A 22492-nucleotide genomic window follows, 5' to 3' on the forward strand; every position below is an offset into this window, starting at 1 on the left:
GAAATTACCTTATCTTGAGGGCTGAATTCTTAATAGAATGTAAACAGTCTAAAACTGTTTTAAAAACCATTTCACCAATCTAAAACAGTTATATACTACAATTAAAATAAAACTAAACATATTTACATCACACACCACACACACACACACACACACACACCCCAGACGAGATTTAAAGTTGCAGCCCAGGTATGTATGCCACCACTCCAGATCTTTAGCATAGTCATTCTATGTTGATAGTGGTTGTGTATTATGATAGAACTGATTGGTATGTCTCTCCTTTTTAAGCTTTCTTATTACTAGTCCCTTCTTTTTTCTGCCATTCTCTTGTGTTGCCCTCCCTCCCCCTCTCTAAGTTAACTCCATAATTTTTCCTCATTCATATCAGCTTCTATTTTTTTCTCTTAACCCTTTCTTACCTTCCTTATTTCTTTCACATTTCTAGCTTCTGTGGTAACTCCATAGCATACACATGAAGACTTTTGTGCTAATCAATACATTTCTTACTCAGTATAGTATATTATTATTCCATCCTGTCAATTTCATTTTTTCTTTTTTAAATATTTTAAGTTTTATTTTGTGCATTTATGTGTGATTTATGTGAAGGCACATCTTCCTGATGCTGTCGTGATAGGTGAATGTCACCTACACAATACATGTACTTGGAACTGAACTCCTGTGTAATAGCAGTACATGCTCACAAACATTGAGCCATTTCCTTAGCCCAGTTATATTGTTCTTTAGCTAAATAGTATTCCATTTGTGTGTTTGTGTATTACCACATTTTTATTATCTATTCATCTGTTGAAGGATGTGTTGTTTGTTCTATTTCATGGCTATTGTGAATAAAGTGACAGTGAATGTGTCTGAATAAGTATCTGTGAGCCAGGATGTTGAATCTCTTGGGTATATGCCAGCAGATAAGTGATTCATATGGTAGGTTTACTTTGAGCTTCATGAGGATTCTCCAGAATGTCTATAGCAGGTTGCAATCTTCAGAAGTTCCACATGCCTTTTAGTATTTGTTGTCAATTTTGTTCTTCTTAGCCATTTTGACTAGGGTAACATGAAAATCTCAAAGTTGTTTTAATTTGCTTTTTACTCTTTGCTAAAGATGATGAATACTTTTTGAGATCTTAGTCATTTTTATTTCTCCTTGAGAACATTGTGCTTTTTTTTTTAATTCTTTGTATATTCTCTGCTATTAATCCTCCATCAGATATATAGTTGGCCTTAAGGTTCCTTTTCTCTTGATTCTTTCATTAACTGTGCAGAAGGTTGTTTTATGAGGTCCTGTTTGTCAAATGTTGGCCTTAGTTTCTTGGAGAATGAAATTAGAAAGTACTTTTCTGCAGCTATTTTTTGCTTTATTTTGTCCTAACGTGCTTTTTTATGGTAATGTTGGTTGCATTGAAGAAGTTTAGATATGTTCTGTTTTGTTTCTTTTTAAGTGTTCTGAAGTATTGCTTGTAGATATTTTAAAAACAATTGTATAATTTTGCTGCAAACCCATCAGGACTGGTTTTGTTTTGGTCAGAAAGCTATTCAATACTGTTTAAATCTCTTCATCTGTAATGAATCTAGTTTATTGCTTTTTATGTTGGTAAGAATGAATCTAAAATTTTAGGTTTTATAGATTAATGGATTAATTATAGATTAATTAAATTTTTAGAAGTATTTTTTCTTAATTATTACAGTGGGTTTTTGTGTGTGTGTTTGTGTTTGTGTGCGCGTCTGCTATAATGTTTTACTGTTCATTCTGGACCCTGTTAATTTAAGTCATCTCTTTCTTTTGGATAGTTGATGATTTTGTTTATATTTTCAAAATGCAAGGTTTTAGATTATTGATTCTCTGTTTTGTCTTCTTTGTTTCTCTTTTGTTTTCTTTTCTTTCTTTTTCTTTTTTTTTCTTTTTTTTTTTTCTTTTTGAGACAAGGTTTCTCTGCAGCTTTGGTGCCTGCCCTAGAAATAGCTCTTGTAGGCCAGACTCCTAGAACTCAAAGAGATCTGCCAGCCTCTGCCTCCCAAGTGCTGGGATTAAAGATGTGCGCCGCCACTGCATGCCTATTTATCTTTTCTTAATCTCTGCTCTGTTATTATTTATTAGCATCTACTGGTTTGTTCCTGTTTTTCCAAGTTCTTGAGTTTCATTATTATGTCATTTATTTCTGCTCTTACAGACTAAATGTAGATAGTTAAGGCTAAAAGCAGTAAATATCTCAGAGTTGATTTTGTGTGTCCCCGAGCTTTAAAAATTTTTTTTTTATCTTTTGAAATTATGGTTTTATCATTTTTCCTTACCCTTTCTCCTTCCAAGCCATCTCCTTACTTTTTGCTCCCCCTCAAATTCTTGGCTTTAATTGGTGTGTGTTTGTGTGTGTGCGTGCGTGCGTGCGTGCATGTGTGTGTGTGTGTGTGTGTGTGTGTGTGTGTGTGTGTGTGTGTTATTTCTAAATACATAATTGTAGACAGTAACTGCTCATTTGTTTCCTGGTGGCTCAGACCTGAATAATAATAACACAGAAGCTACAGTAATTACAACTGTATTGGCCAATAGCTTAGGCATATCTTAAATTTACCCATTTCTATTAATCTGTGTGTCATACAAGACTGGCCTACTGGTAATGTTTAGGCATGTCCTGCTTTGGCAGCTACAAGGCATATCTCTGACTCCACCTACTTTCTATATTTCTGTTTGAATTTCTTTCCCACCTGTCTTTACTAAGCTATTAGCCAAAACAGCTTTGTCAACAACCAATGGTAATAAAACATATTCATGACATACAGAGAGAAATCACACATCACATAATACTTGCTTAATCTTTATGTATGTATGCTTTTAGGGATGGCCACTTGCTATTGCATAATCAATTGGTGTTTTCTTCCCCAGAAAAGATTTTCCTCTGCTTCCAGCATTCCTTAGTTGCCTGGAGTTCTTTGTGTATAATTGAGTGCCTCCCACCACCCACCCCCGGGCTTTTTTCTGTCTTCTTTGTCTTGTTTATTTTTGTTGTTATTGTTCATCTCATGATTATGCAGTTATGTTGGTGAGATGTTTGGATGTAACTTCTGACATAACCAGGAAACACATTCTCATAGCAAACTTTTCATTTGACTGGCTCTTAACAATCTTTCCTCCCATTGTTTCTAACAATTCTTGAGTTGATTTGTAGAAGCATGCTTTCAGACCTGGGTTTTTTTTTTTTTTTTTTTGTTATGTATTTTTTGCCAACCTGGTACCTAGTAAAGGACAACAAGATATAGATCCTCTGATACTAGAATTGCAGATGGTTTGATCTGCCATGTTGGATCTGGGAATAGAACCCATGTCTTCTACAGTGCTCTTTGTTGTTCATACATTTCCCTATCACTTCTATTTAGGTTGTTTTATTCTTTTGTTTTTATAAATGAAAAGGTTTTGTGTTTTTGTGTGTTTATGGGTGATTTGTCTTCTTATCTTTGCTCAACATGTGAATAATGTTCTTGGTGGCCGGAAGGTGGCATAGGGTCCCTGGTATTGGAGTTACAAATGGTGGTGAGTTCTGTGTTTATGCTAGGAATAAAATCTGGATCATTTTACGCACTCAGCCAGTTTTTCAAGCTTTGTCCCAGAGATTTAGCAACAGATTTTTTTTTTTTATTAAAAATTTCTGCCTACTCCCCCCTCTCTCCCCTCCTACCCCCTTACTTTCCTACACCTCCCTCTCCAGTATGAAGAGCAGTCAGGGTTCCCTGCTCTGTGGGAAGTCCAAGGTCCTCCCCCATTCATCCAGGTCTAGGAAGGTGAGCATCCAAACAGGCTAGACTCTCACAAAGCCAGTATATGCAGTAGGATCAAAACCCAGTGCCATTGTCCTTGACTTCTCAGCAGCCTTCATTGTCCGTCATGTTCAGATATGTTAAGATATATACTTTCCTGCTCCCCTATCCACCCTTCCTTTATCCCAACCATCCCATTCCCCCAAGCTCTCCCCATCCTCCCCTTCTCAATTTTCTCTCCCCATTTCCCCTTACCCCCATCCCAACCCACTCCCAAGTTTCCATTTTTACCCAGCAATCTTGTCTATTTCCAATATCAAGGAGGAAGACTATATGTTTTTCTTTGGGTTAAGCTTCTTATTTAGATTCTCTAGGATCTCAAATTATAGGCTCAGTGTTCTTGGTTTATGGCTAGAGTCCACTACTGAGTGAGTACATCCCATGTTCATCTTTTTGTACTGGGTTACCTCACTCAGGATAGTGTTTTCTATTTCCATCCATTTGCATGCAAGATTCAAGGTGTCATTGTTTTTTTTTTTTTTCCGCAGCATAGTACTCTACTGTGTATATATTCCACACTTTCTTCATTCATTCTTCCATTGAAGGGCATCTAGATTGTTTCCAGGTTCTGGCTATTACAAATGATGCTGCGATGAACATAGTTGATCAAATGCTTTTGTAATATGATAGCACATCTCTTAGGTATATTCCCAAGAGTGGTATTGCTGGGTCCAGGGGTAGGTTGATCCTAAATTTCCTGAGAAACAGCCAAACTGATTTCCAAAGTGGTTGCACAAGTTTGCATTCCCACCAGTAATGGATGAGTGTGCCCCTTCCTCCACAGCCTCTCCAACAAAGGCTATCATGGAGTTTTTGATTTTAGCCATTCTGACAGGTGTAAGATGATATCTCAAAGTTGTTTTGATTTGCATTTCCCTGATTGCTAAGGAGGTTGAGCATGACCTTAAGTGTCTTTTAGCCATTTGAACTTCTTCTGTTGAAAATTCTCTGTTCAGTTCAGTGCCCCATTTTTTTAATTGGGTTAATTAGCTTTTTAAAGTCTAGTTTCTTGAGTTCTTTATATATTTTGGAGATCAGACCTTTGTCTGTTGCGGGGTTGGTGAAGATCTTCTCCCAGTCAGTGGGTTGCCTTTTTGTCTTAGTGACAGTGTCCTTTGCTTTACAGAAGCTTCTCAGTTTCAGGAGGTCCCATTTATTCAATGTTGCCCTTAATGTCTGTGCTGCTGGGGTTATACATAGGAAGCGATCTCCTGTGCCCATATGTTGTAGAGTACTTCCCACTTTCTCTTCTATCAGGTTCAGTGTAGCACCAGATTTTTAAAATGCTTTTGATCTATTTATATTTCAGTAATGATTTGTTTAATCTCCATAGATGTTTGTATTTACTGAAGATTTGTTTTCATGATGGTCAGATAATATACATGAAAGTATTTAATATTTTTCTAATTTTAAAGATTCATTTAGTATCTCAGAATGTCATTGTTTTAGAGAAATTTCTATAGACTGCTGAGAAGAATATATATTTATTAGTTTTTAGGTAGAATATTCTGTATGTATATGGTATGTTCAGTTGATGTAGGATGTCATTTAATCCTGGTTTTTCTGTTGTTTTTTCAAAGTACCTGTATATTGGAGAAAGTAGGTTTTCATATCATCTACCAGTATTGGTTTGTAGTTGATCTGTGTTTTTTCTTTTAGTAGCACATTTTTAAATTTAAATTTAAATTGTTTGCAATGGTGTTTGGTGAATATATGGTTAGGATTATAATATCTTCTTGGTTTGTTATTCCCTTGATTAGAGTGCTGTCTCTTTTGACTAGTTTTAGTATGAAATCTTTATTTTCTGATATTAAGATAGCAACACCTGCCTGCTTATTGGTGCCATTTAATTGGAATACTATTTTGTTTCTTTTCAGTTCAATTTGGTTTGTATCTTCAAAACTGAGGTTTTTCTTTTGTCTTCTTGTTTTTGTAGATGGCAGAAAGATATAAATTTTTTTAAATCAATTCAAGCAGCCTAACGCTCTGTTATTTGAAGTCATTATTGATACATGTTGATTGCCTGCCTGTACTTTATTTGCAAGTGCTAATACAGAGGGCTGGATCAGCACCAAGGATGTATGTTGTGACCCTAGGTCTGGAGATTGGGCATGCTATATGTAGGCCTGGGACACTGGATATGGGACTAGTAATAGGTCTGAGGATTTGAAAGAATGCTGATTGGTAGCCTCAGGTAGACTTACTAAAATGAGCCTGGAGCCTAGGATGTGTGACTGGACTTTGCCAGGAGATTGACTATGGTGAAGGAGAATCTAAAATTCTTAATATTCACTTTTCAATTTCTCTTAAAAATGTCTTCAATTGTAGATATTGTCTCTTAAAAATTCTAAAGCAATGTCAGACTTTGAGAGAAGCTCTTGTTGCAGCAGGGAAAGAGGTTCTATGGCATGGGCGGATAAATGATGAACCAGCCCCTTATTGTAGTATCTGTGAGGTAAGTAACATTTCTTAATTTTGTTATATTCTTGTAAATTCTTTAATGTTACAGGTTCATTGATTTATTTGGATTTTGAGACATGGTCTCATGTAACCGTCAGTGACTTTGAACTCTGGAAGTTCTTATATCTACAAGCTTCAGTGATAATAGGTATTATATATCAGCATTAGATGGGTTAATTTTTCTAAGTACCTAATCTTTATAAAATATAAAATCATTTATATCTTTGTCATGATTCTTATTAAAATCACATATTATGGTTATTTTAAATTCTTACCTAAAAATAAAATATTTCACCTTTAATATTGGACTGCACTTTCTTCTAAAATAGGCATACATGCAATAACTCTTTGCCAAATGACAATTACCTTAGAATTTCAACTAGCATTAATACATATCAAAAAGTACAGGTGCTGGAAGACTAGATTTAGTGTAGTACAAAAAGTTACTAAGTCTTTTACAGTACTTTTAATACTAGGTGAATATTCCTGGTGCAAAATTGCAGTGTCACATTCTAGAATTTTTGAGTCTAATATGAAGAAATATAAGTAATTCTATACTGAATTTCTGTTAGGTTTTAGTCACAATACCAAGGTAAGTGGCACATTATATAGCATGACTGACTTTTGGGATTTGTTTACTATCACTAGGGGAAAAGCACTTTTCACTTTACCAGAACACCAATTATAAACAACCAATGAATGTACTAACACACACACACACACACACACACACACTCACACACACACACACACACACACACACACACACATACACATATATATATATATATATATATATATATATATATATATATATATATGACTAATGACTATGAAGCCAGGCATAACAGACAAACTGATCAATACTGAGAAAAGGTGGTTTTTCTAATTCAGATAAAAGTGCAGGCTTCCCACCATTCATCTTTATTTGAGGGCTGAGTTCAATTTCATCAGTCAACAGTTGACTGTTGTAGAATATCTTCAGGCTTTGGGCATATTCAAAGGTCAAAAAAAGTAAGCAGGTAAGCAGTGGGGTGAAAATAGTCTTTTTTTTTTCTGGGTATAGGAAAAATGTTTCGGATGGAATGGACTTGTTCATACCAAGTGAGAGCGTACTTCTAAGATACATGTTTAGCTCAAGAGAGGCCTCAGATTCTTATAATACTATGAATATTGGTAGATATATTTAAAATATGTGCTACTCTGAAATAATTGAAGTATTTGATAATTGGAGATAGTATAGACAGAATTGTCATTTATTCGGAAATTGTTGGAATGAACTTCAGACATAGTTGCTATAGAGGGACCAAGATGGTTCAGCAAGTAAAGAAAACCACTTGTCACTTGGTAGTGGAAGTCTGATGATCAAACACTACAGAATTGTCCCTTGACAAGCATACTTGTGTACATATAGGGTGCATATTAAATATTTTGTTTTTTTTTAATTGTTATGCAGTTTATTTAAAAACAGAATGAATTAGATAAAACTAGATGACAGGTTGAACATGACCAAGTCTTTTAAACTCAGGATACTAGAATATTGTTAGTAACATATTGGAAGGTCTAGGAAATATTAAAAAAAAACATTGGATTTTGATGGAGCTTTCTAAGATATAATGATTGGATATCAATGGTGAAGTAGAAAAGAAATGGGAGTTTTACTTTTAATCTAGAAATTAAAGGCATTTAAATTTTATTTCTTTTGTTTTGAGTTTCATTTTGTTTGGGAAGAAAGGTTAGCAAACATGTATGGAGTTTGATGGTTTAGGGAAGTTGGTATCATCGGGGAGAAGGAAAAGTTATGGCATCAAGGAAATGATAGCTTGTTTTATACAAAAAAAAAGTGGATCTGTATCTTTCCTGGTATTAGCACATAATCTTTATCTTATTGTATCTAAGCCTATTTAATTCTCCATTCTTTTTAAAATGTACCTACCATCATGTTAATGCTCTGGAATGCCCATTTATTTGTACTTGTTTTCATTAATATAAGAGGAAGAAAGCTAGAACACTTTTCTGAGTCACACTAAAGTTTCCTAATTTTTAAACACTACAAATTATATTCATTTAAGTATGTTGTTGGGTTGTTTTTGCTTATCTGTTTTTTTTTCCATGTAAATTATGTAAATTATTAAAGGTTTCTAGCTAGAATGAAGACAAACACTGAGTGATAAATTATGAGGAATTATTATAGGAAAATATTTTTTATCTGATTATATACATGTTTAGAGTAAAATAAATGAATAAAATAAAATAAATGAATACTAATGAAGCCACTATAAGCTTTAATTAGTCTTTTGACAAATACTTAACTATCTTAATATGAATCTTCAATGGAAAAGACTATTTCAATCTTCTAGGTCTGTGTTAATTATAGATGATATCTCATTGTATTTATTGATATCTTTTTAGTTCTTTCTTCTAGCCAGATGTTTAAATTCCAGCTATTTATTTATTGCTTCTTTCTCTTGTGTAAAAATAGGTGGAAGTATTTAACTTGCTTTTTGTTACTAATGAAAGCAATTCTCAAAAGACATATATAGTACATTGTCAGAACTGTGCACAAAAAGCGAGTGGAAATTTGGAAAATTTTGTGGTGCTAGAACAGTACAAAATGGAGGACTTGATGCAAGTCTATGACCAGTTTACATTAGTAAGTTATTTTATATAAAGTGTCAGTATCTAATTAACTTTCTTGTAATGTACCAATATGTCCACCCCTCCCTCCCTTCTTCCCTCCTTCCCTCCCTCCCTCCCTCCCTCCCTCCCTCCCTCCCTCCCTCCCTCTTTTTCTCCATTCCCCCCTTTGCTTGTCTCTCCTGTATTGCTGTCTTCAGAGGTTGTTTTTTCCCTTCCCTTACCCCTTTTTCCATTCCCTTTACCCCAATTAAAAGAAGCCATCTATGTAAGCTGTATCGTGTGGTCTATTTCACATCACCTTTTAATTTATAACACATACACACACACATACACATATATGAGAATGTTGTCCTCTTTTGCTATTTAGGATATTACAACCTATATGTTATTGATCCTAGTTGATAGTTAATTAATTCTATTGTAGTTAATATCCAGATGGAAGTATGTTTATTTTAATCTTTTTCAATATTTATTCAAGATATAACACTTCTACTTGTTATATCATGGGAGTATTTTTTGGAACCAGAGTAAATGTAAAATTCATATGATAACATTCTGTGATGAATTAAACAGTTTTTTGTTTGTGTTTTAGATTATTTATCATTATATTGTGTTTGGGTGTTCGCTTGCATGTATATCTACACCATGTACAAAACTGATTTTTAATTTCAATAAATATGATTTGAGGTCGCACTACTTCTGTTCCCAGTAGTTATGTTTTTTGAAACTTTTGAAACTTGAGTTGTATGCATTATTTTAGGGGCATTATTTCTACATTGGAATTTTCTTTTTATTCCCCCCCCCCTCTTTTTTGGTTTTTCAAGACAGGGTTTCTTGGTAGCTTTGTAGTCTGTCCCAGCACTAGCTCTTATAGACTAGCTGGCCTCATGAAATTTGTTTTCTGAATTTTGTTATTGTTTACGGTCATCTTGTTTGGGGAGAATTTAAAACAATAATGAGTCTTCAAAAATAAGTAATAGAACAGAATGATAATTATGCCAATAGGTAGTTGATAAAATGTTAACTTTTTAGTATACATTTTGAACTAAATGTTAACTGAATATTCCAAAAGTTTTTGATTAAATAGAAAACTGCAAAAGAAATTATGGAGATTTTGGTAGCAGAATCTTGGGAACTGACTTCAGGATACATTGAGTGACTGTTGAGATTTTGTTATCTTAACAGCTCTTCCAAAGGATCTGGGTTCAGTTCCCAGCACTCACATGGCAACTCAAAATTGTCTATAATTCCAGTTCCAGGAGATCTCACACCCTCACACAGAGCAAAATACCAGTGCACATAAATAAAAAAAGATTTTATTTCTTTCAAAGTCAAGTTTTACAGACTTATGTAGCAAAACCATAATATGATGGTTTTTTTTTTTACTTGTAGGCTCCTTCGTTATCTTCTGCATCTTAATAATGTTCCAGAATTATTGAGTACATTGTTCTTCAGGAAATATGTTTCTTATTTTGTTGTTATTTCAGAAGACTGCTCTCTCAAAGCTGTGTCTATGCAATCTTTCAAGAATAGAGGATAAGGAGACTAAACAAAGAGTACAGCTTCTACTCCAAGATTTATAATGTTGACCCAGATGTATTTAATTTTTGTAAAAAATTAGTATATTCGTATTATTTGTATATATCTAACAAACACATTTTGAATGTATTTCTGGGCTGCTGGATTCATTTATGCTCGTATGTTACCTTTTTTAATTTCTCCAGAATTACATAGAATCCTACTTGGCTGTTTCTTTGCAAGAGAGTTAGCAATTTAAAAAATTTTATCAACATTTTCTAAATTTGAAATAATATGACAAAGTTTTATACTGCTCCTTGTCTCTTATTTTGAAGTCATGATTTGATGTGATTAAAAAATAAATAACAGCAAAGACAAACATGTAATGGGTTGCATATGAAAAATAAATTTCTGATAGGATTCTGTTTTGTTTTTAATCTTGATTCAAATATAAATTTATATATATATTTATTGCTTGAAAATATTTGTGAATGGAATGTTATTTTTCCTAGACTTACATGCCATTAAATATTGAGGAGTTGTGTAATTTCAAATACATTACATTTTATATGTGTAAATAAAGCCATTTAGCATTGGACATTAACTTTTATTACAATTGTTTACTGTTTAAAGGATTTTTTTCAATGTTTGAGTTTTAAAGACTAGATCCACTCTATGTTCTTTTTCAAATGTAATGGATATATGTATTTTATGTGTTTGTAAACACATGTATTATATGTAGAAATCTCAATATATCACTGTACATGGAAACAAAAAAATTTTAATTTTTATATCTGATAGTTTGTGAAAGTATTTGATTATTAAATATGTATGCTTATTTTTAAAGACCATAAGTGTCTTTCAGTCTGACTAGGTTGCAGCATATGCAGTGACAACTGGTTAATAATTGCTGTCGTAAATAGTTTTTAAGGACATAAAAAATTGCAAAGTTAATATTTTATAAGATATGTATAGATTTTACAAATACTTATCATTTAGGATTTGCTTTAATGAAAAAGTTAATGAGAATGATGACCTCTGTTTTAGAATATGAGTATACTAAAGGACTTTTTTTTTTTAAATAGACCTCTTTGAAATTCTGTGTGTTCTTGCTCGTACAACCTCATGTGTGTAGGGAGATAAAGGTACTAAATTTTATTATTAGTATATCTTGGCAAGGTCTATAGAGACTTTATTTCATATGAAAACATTGCTTTTTTTATTTAAACAGGTTTGTTTTACTGTATAATAATGACATCCCTATTTTCTCCCATTGCTTTTGTTATTCTTAAAAACGATCCCTGAGCGGGCTGGCGGAGCCCACCATGAGAAAAGCGGCTACAGCTTCCCACCAGCAGGAGGGCACGGTGGCGGGCAGGTAACAGACACATAAACACATAAGGAAGCCATAAGTGTTTATTAAAAACCAAAAAATAAAAAAATAAAAAAAAAATAAAAAGGAGAAAAAGAGAGAAAGGGGAAGAGAGAGAGAGAGAGAGAGAGAGAGAGAGAGAGAGAGAGAGAGAGAGGGGAGGAGAGAGGCAAAGCCCCGTGTGTACACCGGGAGAGAAACGGAGAGAGAGCGATGGCGGGAAAGGTCAGAGGTTAAAAAGGAGTGGGCGTGGCTAGGGCAGGGACCGAAAGAATAACATTCCCACATCTTGCTTTTAATCAAAAAGCAAATTAGATGCTCCAGTTTGAAGGAACTGGGGCGGCGAACTCTCAAGACTGCTTCCGGCTGATTGTGGGCATCGTCTTTGGGGGGGGGGGGCGGCGCAAGAGAAGGCTGGGTGTTGGTCACATCCTGGCATAGCTGGTCTCTTTGCTTCTGACCGTTGTCTGTGGCATGGGAATGTCTGGTATCTTTTATCCTGTTTAAGGTATTGGCAAAACAAAGAACAAAGTTAAATTAAGGGAAAAAAAAATTTAGGACCAGGGGATTGAGGGGGTATCTGACCTGTTTAAGATGGATTCTTTAATTCAGCTCCCTGGAACTCACAAGAACTTCTTGGGTTTGTGAAAGCAGAAATTTTAGACATATAATGACTGTAGCATAAGAGATAAATTTGGTTTGAAATTTGTTTGGTGAGGTCACCTTGCAAAACCTCTCAGCTGTCAAACTGTCAGAGATCTTTGAGAAGGATAAGATTTTACTTGAGTTACTGATTAAAAAATGACAGAGAACTTACTTGGTTGGCACCCAGAGCTACTCTTTTTTGGGTCCTCCATGGTCGCTGAAGGTTGCACTTGACCTTTGCTGTTTAGCGCAGGGCCTGCCAGGCTCCAGAAGACCCTGTGGGCTAAGAAATCTGTAGGAAGACAGGCCTACCTTGATCTGAGCAGCTCGGCTGGAATTCCGTCCATGTCTAGAGAGGTCTTTACTTTAGACGAAAGGCAGGGTCAGCGCTCTGTAGTTGAAGTGAAATGCAGAAGGACTTTTTTCTGCATGTGTCTGTCTTCTTTGGAGGGAGCAGAGAGCTGCTGCTAGGAGCCAACCTGTCTCTTTTTTGTTGTTGTGAAGTTTTTTTAATAATTAAATACTTAAATATTACATTCCCCAGATCTCTGAGCAGTTGAGGGCTGTTTATCAGGTATAACTATAGTATAGAATTTGTTTGGAAAGTTGGGTCTGAGCTTGACCACACTGGCTCTCAGCAGGTGAGATTTACATTTGTAAAAAGGCAGAGAGAGGGAAAGAACTGCTCGTAATATAAGGTTAGTGGCAGAACTGACAATGGTAGAGAACAGCTTAAGAGGCTTAAAGGTACATATCAGTTTAAAATATAAGACTCATATTTTGTAGTCTGAAATGAGATGTAATAAATTATTATACGTAGAAAGAGTGAACAAGAATTGGGCAACATAGACGCCTCTGACGGGCCCTATCAAAGGCATTTAACCGTTGCTCAAAACACATTTAACAGAGTTAGCATGAGGAGTTTAGTGAAAGCCAAGTGAAGAGGCAGGGTAAAACCAGGAGAGTGTGGTCACGTGGTCTGGCCCTCAGCCAAGATGGCGGAAAAAGTCACCTGACCCATCTGGTCCTTAGCGAGACCACGTGTAGTCTGCTCTGTTAGAGAGCCGCCATGCCACAACAAAAGCCGCAGAGGGAAGAGGCAAAAGGCTGGAACTGAAAAATGGCTGTGTATAGTTTTAATGGGGCCATTTATTTGGACAGAGACTGATAAGTGTAAGGCATTAAAGCATGAGTCCGGAGTGATAGGTCTGGATGGCTTGGCTCCCATGGTCAAGGCCGTGCAAACACCTGCAAAAACCGTGGCACCTCAAGCCTACAACGAGAACGGCTCCCCGTTAAGGCAAGATGCAGAAGGCACGAACACCCAGGCCCTATGGAAAGACGTCTGATTCCATGGGGGGGGGGCTATAACCTAGCTGAGTCGACTCGTGGGCAGAAGGGATTCAGCCTAGGTCAGGCTGCATTGTAGCGACATGCTGCACCGTAGCAGCAGTTACGACGAAAAGAAGGAAGAAAAGGAATGAAAAAAGAAAAAGAGGGAGAACTGGAGACCCCGGGGTGAGCTGAGGGGCTGGCTTAAGGACACGCCATCCCAGGCACAGGCTTAGCACAGGAGACAAGCCGAATTGAATGCCAGCGAAGGGAACAACCGAGGCCCTGAAAGCCCGCGGTTGGAGGTCCCCCCATCCCTAAAAACCGTGAGGGGTTGCCGGGAGCTCAACGGTCAATCCCTTGGGTTAAAAGAGATGGTTAAGCTGGCCGAGATGGGGACACTCACGATTAGTTGATTTGTTGTTTGGAGGAGCTGCAACCAGGCAGACGGAACACGTGGGTCATTGTAGAGAAGGTACTCAGGTCCTGATTCTGCCTGGGAGGGAGCTCAGTGTCCTAAAGCCGGAACTCCACCCTGGGTAGAAGTCCGGGGCGCGCGAATCATCCGAGTCACGGCACCATTTGTTATTCTTAAAAAATGATCCCTGCATTGGGGTGAGTTTCTGGCCCCACAGTGCCAGCCTGGGAAGGGGAGCTCAGAGGTTCCTTGGCCCCCCTATCCTTCTTGGGCTCTCTGCAGGGCCTCCACTCCCAGCATACCTCCTCTTTCTTCCTAACCCACCCAGCTCCCATCCAGAACCCTCCCCACTTCGGCCCCACTGTCCTCTTTCTGCAAATAACATCACCCAGCCCAGCCTGTCTGGGCACTGGGTCCGAACCCTCGGGGCACTCAAGCGGGCGGGACTCCCTTTGTTTCTATCGCCTGCCTGCACCAAGCTTGGTAGTCGCTTTGTTTGCGACCTGCCCACCAGCACGGAGGCCTGATCTCTCGGCGCCAGGAGAAACAGCATTGCGGTGAGTTTCTGGCCCCGGGGCGCCAGCCTCCGAAGGGGAGCTCAGAGGTTCCTTGGCCCCCTATCCTTCTTGGGCTATCTGCAGGGCCTCCACACCCTGTATACCGCCTCTTTCTTCCTAGCCCACCCAGCTCCCATCCAGAACCCTCCCCACTTCGGCCCCACTGCCCTCTTTCTTCACATAACATCACCCAGCCCAGCCAGTCTGGGCACTGGGTCCGAATCCTTGGGGCACTCAAGCGGGAGGGACTCCCTTTGTTTCTATCGCCTGCCTGCACCAAGCAGGGTAGGCACTTTGTTTGCGACCTGCCCACTAGTACGGAGGCCTGATCTCTTGGCGCCAGAAGAGACAGCATTGGGGAGAGCCAACGTTGGGGAGAGCCAGCGTTGGGTAGGCAAGGAGACCTGATCCGGTAAAAGAAGATTCATAAGGGAGCATTTGGAAGAAGAGATGGGCAGACGCCAAGGCAAGAATTCGCCCAACAAGTTGAAAAGCAACATGAAGCCACCAGAAACCAGTGACCTCACAACGGGAGGACATGAACACCTTAATCAAGAAGAAGTAGAAAAGATTGACTTCATGAAAGTGATTGATGCCCTTAAAAAGCATGTAAAAAACGCCCTTATAGAAATGGATGAGAAATATAACAGAAAGTTTGAAGAATTGAATAAATCAGTGAATGATACCCTAGAAAACCAAGGAAAAACAATCAAACAAATAATGGAAACAGTTCAAGACTTGAAAACTGAACTGGAGGCAAAGAAGAAAACACAAACAGAGGGCCCGCTGGACATGGAAAATTTAAGTAAACAAACAGAGTCTACAGAAACAAGCATAACCAACAGAATACAAGAGTTAGATGAAAGAATCTCAGATTCTGAAGATACCATAGAGAAAATAAACACACTGATCAAAGAAAACAGCAAGTCCAACAAACTCTCATCACAGAATATTCAGGAAATATGGGACACAATAAAAAGACCAAACCTAAGAATAATAGGAGTAGAAGAAGGAGAAGCAGTGCAGCTCAATGATCCAGAAAATATATTTAATAAAATTATAGAAGAAAACTTTCCCAACCTAAAGAAAGATATACCTATGAAGGTGCAAGAAGCATACAGAACACCGAATACGCTGGATCAAAAAAAAAAAATCCCCTCGCCATATAATAATCAAAACACAAAGCATAGAGAATAAGGAAAGAATATTAAGAGCTACAAAGGAAAAAGGCCAAATTACTTACAAAGGTAAACCTATCAGACTTACACCTGACTTCTCCATGGAAACCATGAAAGCCAGAAGGTCCTGGATAGATGTACTACAGAAACTAAGAGACCATGGATGCAAGCCCAGACTACTATATCCAGCCAAGCTTTCGTTCACTATAAATGGAGAAAATAAAATTTTCCAGGATAAAAACAAATTTAAACAATACGCAGCCACAAATCCAGCCTTACAGAAAGTAATAGAAGTAAAATCACTAACCAAGGAGTCCAACAATGACCACAATAACTCAGACATCTAGAGACCCTTCACAAACACAAAACAAAGAAGGGAAACACACAAATTCTACTACTAAAAAAATGACCAGCGTTAACAACCACTGGTCATTAACATCACATAATGTCAATGACTTAATTCACCTATTAAAAGGCACAGGGTAAGAGATTGGATACGAAAACCGGATCCAACATTCTGCTGTTTAAAAGAAACACAACTCAACCACAAAGACAGGCACCTACTCAGAGTAAAGGGCTGGGGAAAGGCTTATCAAGCAAATGGACCTAAGAAACAAGCAGGTGTGGTCATACTAATCTCTAACAACGTAGACGTCAAATTTAAATCAATCAGAAGAGATGGAGAGGGGCATTTTATACTCATAACAGGAACAATTCATCAGGATGAAGTCTCAATCCTGAACATCTATGCCCCTAATATAAAAGCACCCACGTACATAAAAGAAACATTGCTAAAACTCAAGGCAGCCATCAAACCGCACACACTAATAGTAGGAGACTTCAACACTCCTCTCTCACCAATGGACAGGTCAATCAGACAGAAACCTAACAGAGAAATAATAGAATTAATGGAGGTAATGAATCAAATGGACTTAACAGACATCTATAGAACTTTTCACCCAAAGAGGAAAGAATATACCTTCTTCTCTGCAGCTCCTGGAACCTTCTCAAAAATCGACCACATACTCGGTAACAAAGCAAACATCCACAGTTACAAAACAATATTAGTAACCACCTGTGTCTTATCAGATCACCATGGATTAAAGTTAGAATTCAACAACAATGCTACCCCCAGAAAGCCTACAAACTCATGGAAACTGAACAGTCATCTACTGAACCATACCTGGATTAAGGAAGAAATTAAGAAAGAAATTAAAGTCTTCCTGGAATTCAATGAAAATAAAGAAACAACATACTTAAACTTATGGGACACTATGAAAGCAGTTCTGAGAGGAAAGTTCATAGCACTAAGTGCCCACTTAAAGAAAACAGAGAAAGCTCACATTGGAGACTTAACAGCCCACCTGAAAGCTCTAGAAAAAAAAAAAGAAGCAGACTCACCTAGGAGGAGTAGAAGACTGGAAATAATCAAACTGAGGGCTGAAATCAACAAAATAGAAACACAGAAAACAATCCAAAGAATCAATGAAACAAAAAGCTGGTTCCTGGAGAAAATCAACAAGATTGATAAACCCCTATCCAAACTAATCAAACGGCAGAGAGAGAATTTACAAATTAATAAGATCAGAAATGAAAAGGGGGACATAACCACAGAGACAGAGGAATTTCAGAGAATCATTAGATCTTACTACAAAAGCCTATATGCAACAAAACTGGAAAATGTAAAGGAAATGGACACTTTTTTAGATAAATACCATATACCAAAGTTAAACCAGAACCAGGTGAACAATCTAAATAGACCTGTTAGTCGCGAAGAATTAGAAGAGGTTATCAAAAACCTCCCTACCAAAAAAAGCCGAGGACCAGATGGTTTCAATGTGGAATTCTACCAGAACTTCCAAGAAGAACTAATACCTATACTCCTTAATGTATTTCACAATATAGAAACAGGAGAGTCATTGCCAAATTCCTTTTATGAAGCTACAGTCATTCTGATACCACAACCACACAAAGACTCGACCAAGAAAGAGAATTACAGGCCAATCTCACTCATGAACATCGACGCAAAAATCCTCAACAAAATACTGGCAATCCGTATCCAAGAACACATTAGAAAAATTATCCATTATGATCAAGTAGGCTTCATCCCAGGGATGTAGGGCTGGTTCAACATTCGCAAATCTATCACTGTAATCCATCATATAAATAAACTGAAAGAAAAAAACCATATGATCATTTCATTAGATGCTGAAAAAGCATTTGACAAAATTAAACATCCCTTTATGATAAAAAGTCTTGGAGAGATTAGGGATACAAGGGTCATACCTAAATATAATAAAAGCTATATACAGCAAGCCGAAAGCTAACATCAAATTAAATGGAGAGAAACTTAAAGCCATCCCACTAAACTCAGGAACACGACAAGGCTGCCCACTCTCGCCATACCTCTTCAATATAGTGCTTGAAGTTCTAGCAATAGCAATAAGACAACATAAGGGGATCAAGGGGTTTCAAATTGGAAAGGAAGAAGTTAAACTTTCGTTATTTGCAGATGATATGATAGTTTACATAAGCGACCCCCAAAACTCCACCAAAGAACATTTACAGCTGATAAACACCTTTAGTAACGTGGCAGAATACAAGATCAACTCCAAAAAATCAGTCGCCCTCTTATACACAAAGGATATGGATGCAGAGAGGGAAATCAAAGAAGCTTCACCTTTCACGATAGCCACAAACAGCATAAAATATCTTGGGGTAACTCTAACCAAGGAAGTGAAAGATCTATTTGACAAGAACTTTAAGGCATTGAAGAAAGAAACTGAGTATACCAGAAAATGGAAGGACCTCCCTTGCTCTTGGATTGGGAGGATCAACATATTAAAAATGGCAATTCTACCAAAGGCAATTTATAGATTCAATGCAATCCCCATCAAGATCCCATCAAAATTCTTCACAGATCTTGAGAGGACAATAATCAACTTTATATGGAAAAACAAAAAGCCCAGGATAGCAAAAACAATCCTATACAATAAAGGATTGTCTGGAGGCATTACCATCCCTGACTTCAAACTCTATTACAGAGCTACAGTGATGAAAACAGTGTGGTACTGGCATAAAAACAGAGAAGTCGACCAATGGAATCGTATAGAAGACCCGGATTTTAACCCACAAACGTCAGAACACATTGAACCTGATAGAAGAGAAAGTGGGAAGTACCCTACAGGAGATGGGGACAGGAGATCGCTTCCTATGTGTAACCCCAACAGCACAGACATTAAGGGCAACTTTGAATAAATGGGACCTAAAAAACTGAGAAGCTTCTGTAAAGCAAAGGACACTGTCACCAAGACAAAAAGGCAACCTACTGACTGGGAGAAGATTTTCACCAACCCCTCAACAGACAAAGGTCTGATCTCCAAAATATATTGAGAACTCAGGAAACTAGACTTTAAAATGCTAATTAACCCAATTAGAAAATGGCTCACTGAACTGAACAGAGAATTCTCAGCAGAGGAAGTTCAAATGGCCAAGAGACACTTAAGGTCATGCTCAACCTCCTTAGCGATCAGGGAAATGCAAATCAAAACAACTTTGAGATATCATCTTACACCTGTCAGAATGGCTAAAATAAAAAACTCCAATGATAGCCTTTGCTGGAGAGGCTGTGGAGGAAGGGGTACCCTCATCCATTGCTGGTGGGAATGCAATCTTGTGCATCCACTTTGGAAATCGGTGTTTCGGTTTCTCAGGAAATTCGGGATCAACCTACCCCTGGACCCAGCAATACCACTCTTGGGAATATACCCAAGAGATGCCCGATCAGGTGACAAGAGCATTTGTTCAACTATGTTCATAGCAGTATTATTTGTAATAGCCAGAACCTGGAAACAACCTATATGCCCTTCAATGGAAGAATGGATGAAGAAAGTGTGGAATATCTACACATTAGAGTACTATGTTGAGGTAAAAAACAATGACTTCGCGAATTTTGCATGCAAATGGATGGAAATAGAAAACACTATCCTGAGTGAGGTATCCCAGACCCAAAAAGATGAACATGGGATGTACTTACTCATAATTGGTTTCTAGCCATAAACAAGGGTCATGGAGTATACAATTGGTGATCCCAAAGAAGCTAAGTAAGAAGGTGAACCAAAGGAAAAACATATAGTTGTCCTCTTGGCTATGGGAATTAGACAAAATGGCCGGGGAGAAAATAGAGATCTTGGGGGTGGGGTGGGATGGGGGTAAGGGGAGATGGCGAGAGAAAAGGGAGAAGGGGAGAATGGGGGGAACTTGAGGAAAAGGAGGGTTGGAATAAAGTAAGGTTGGATAGGGGAGCACGGAAGCACAACTCTTAGTTAAGGGAACCACCTTAGGGTTGGCAAGAGACTTGAACCTAGAGTGGCTCCCAGGAGCCCAAGCCGAGGTCCCCAGTTAGTTTCTTGGGCAGCTGAGGATAGGGAACCGGAAATGACCTAGCCTATAGCAATACTGACGAATATCTTGCATATCATCATAGAACCTTCATCTGGAGATGGATGGAGATAGAGATAGAGACCCACACTGGAGCACTGGATTGAGCTCCCAAGGTCCCAATGAGGAGCAGAAGGAGGGAGAACATGAGTAAAGAAGTCGGGACCACGAGGGGTGCACCCACCCACTGAGACAGTGGAGCTGATCTATTGGGAGCTCACCAAGACCAGCTGGACTGTGACTGAAAAAGCATGGGATAAAACTGGACTCTCTGAGCATGGCGAACAATGAGGGCTAATGAGAGAGAGGAGCAGGAGGAGGAGGAGGAGAGAGGCAAAGCCCCATGTGTACACTGGGAGAGTAATGGTGAAAGTGATGGCGGGTGAGGTCCGAGGTTAAAAAGGAGTGGGCGTGGCTAGGGCAGGGACCAAAAGAATAACAGCTTTGATATTTGCCTTACAGTTTCATTTTTGTTATTTCTGAAATAATTTAAGTGCAAAACAAAATTTATAGTGTCTGATGGTTAACTGGTTTATGATTATGTTATGATTCTCCTTTATACAATTTGAAATACTATGTTATCTTAGAAATGGTATAGTCATGAGTATATATATATATATATTTGTGTGTGTGTAATATTTGTAAGTCTTCATAGTAATGGTTAGCCAAAATTAAGGCAATTGTTATAATTTTTTGTTGTTGTTAAATAGAAAGTACTAAAGTAGAATGAGATGGGTCAGTGGATAAAGTTCTTTTTAAAAAGCCTATCTACCCAGGCCTCGCTCCAGGCCCCAGCGACAGCGCTGGTGGCCGGGCCGCAGCAAGGGCGAGGGCACCGGCTGCGCCACCATGGGCCTAGCTGGGCTGCAGGAGAACGTGTTTGCGGGGCAGTCAAAGATCTATGCCTACATGAGTCCAAACAAGTACTCTGGGATGCGCTTCCCTCTTCAGGAAGAGAACTCAGTTGCACACCATGAGGTCAAAAGCCAGGGGAAACCATTAGCTGGAATCTACAGGAAGCTAGAAGAGAAAAGAAATGCTGGGAATACAATCCGAAGCTCAGTGAAGTCTGATGAACAGAAAATCAAAGAGGCCAGGAGAGGTCCCCTGGCTCCTTTTCCAAACCAAAAATCTGAAGCAGCAGAGCCTCCAAAAACTCCACCCCCGTCATGTGATTCTACCAATACAGTGGTTGCCAAGCAGGCCCTGAAAAAGCCCCTCAAGGGCAAACAGGCACCTCGGAAAAAGTCTCAAGGGAAAACACAGCAAAATAGAAAGCTTACAGATTTCTACCTGGTGCGAAGGAGCTCCAGGAAGAGCAAGGCTGAGCTACAGTCTGAAGAAAAGAAAAAAATTGATGAACTGATTGAGAGCAGGAAGGATGAAGGCATGAAGATTGATCTCATTGATGGAAAAGGCCGGGGTGTAATTGCCACCAAGCAGTTCTCCCGGGAAGACTTTGTGGTAGAATACCATGGGGACCTCATTGAGATCTCCGATGCCAAGAAGCGGGAGGCTCTGTATGCACAAGACCCCTCCAGAGGCTGCTACATGTACTATTTTCAGTATCGGAGCAAAACCTACTGCGTGGATGCCACTCGAGAAACTAATCGCCTCGGAAGGCTGATCAATCATAGTAGGTATGGGAATTGCAAGACCAAACTGCATGACATTGATGGCGTGCCTCACCTCATCCTCATCGCCTCCCGTGACATTGCAGCTGGGGAAGAGATCCTGTTCGACTATGGAGACTGCAGCAAGGCCTCCATTGAGGCTTATCCTTGGCTGAAGCATTAACCATAGGGCCTCCCTGCCACTCTGCCTCCTTCAAAGGACAAAGTGCCCTCAAAGGGAAATGATTTGTTTTACACACACTTACTCTTAGCTAATTACTTCAGATGTTTTTAAAAAGTCTTTTAAAGATGCCTTTTCATGTAGTATTTAAATATCTGTTACAGGTTTCCAAGGTGGACTTGAACAGATGGCCTTATATTACCAAAACTTTTATATTCTCGTTGTTTTTGTACTTTTTTGCATACAATTGAGCGTTTGTGCTTCCCGCGCAGTGGAGGACTTGGCCGGCACAGGTGTAGAGAATGGAGTGGAACATGAA

The 22492-nt window shown here is 38.4% G+C and overlaps 2 protein-coding genes across 6 annotated transcripts in view; both read left to right on the plus strand.

Annotated features, from left to right (window-relative positions):
• LOC121437302 (histone demethylase UTY-like) overlaps positions 1–11537 on the plus strand; it is a 161522-nt gene extending 149985 nt beyond the window's left edge. For all 5 annotated transcript variants that reach the window (XM_041637157.1, XM_041637154.1, XM_041637158.1 and 2 more), the window contains 3 exons: positions 6148–6274; positions 8762–8932; positions 10312–11537. In XM_041637157.1, the coding sequence (XP_041493091.1) occupies positions 6148–6274; positions 8762–8932; positions 10312–10338 (325 nt within the window). In that variant the 3' untranslated portion in view covers positions 10339–11537. The remainder of the gene's footprint in view (positions 1–6147; positions 6275–8761; positions 8933–10311) is intronic.
• A 9676-nt stretch (positions 11538–21213) lies between these two features.
• On the plus strand, positions 21214–22176 carry LOC121437304 (N-lysine methyltransferase KMT5A-like). The gene has a single exon (XM_041637161.1). The coding sequence runs from the start codon at positions 21229–21231 to the stop codon at positions 22174–22176; it is 948 nt and encodes a 315-aa protein (XP_041493095.1). The 5' UTR covers positions 21214–21228.
• Positions 22177–22492: the final 316 nt, after the last annotated feature.

This window comes from Microtus oregoni, unplaced genomic scaffold (genome assembly GCF_018167655.1).
Source record: "Microtus oregoni isolate MIOR12 unplaced genomic scaffold, Mior012 000051F_ref0000332, whole genome shotgun sequence".
NCBI lineage: Eukaryota > Metazoa > Chordata > Mammalia > Rodentia > Cricetidae > Microtus > Microtus oregoni.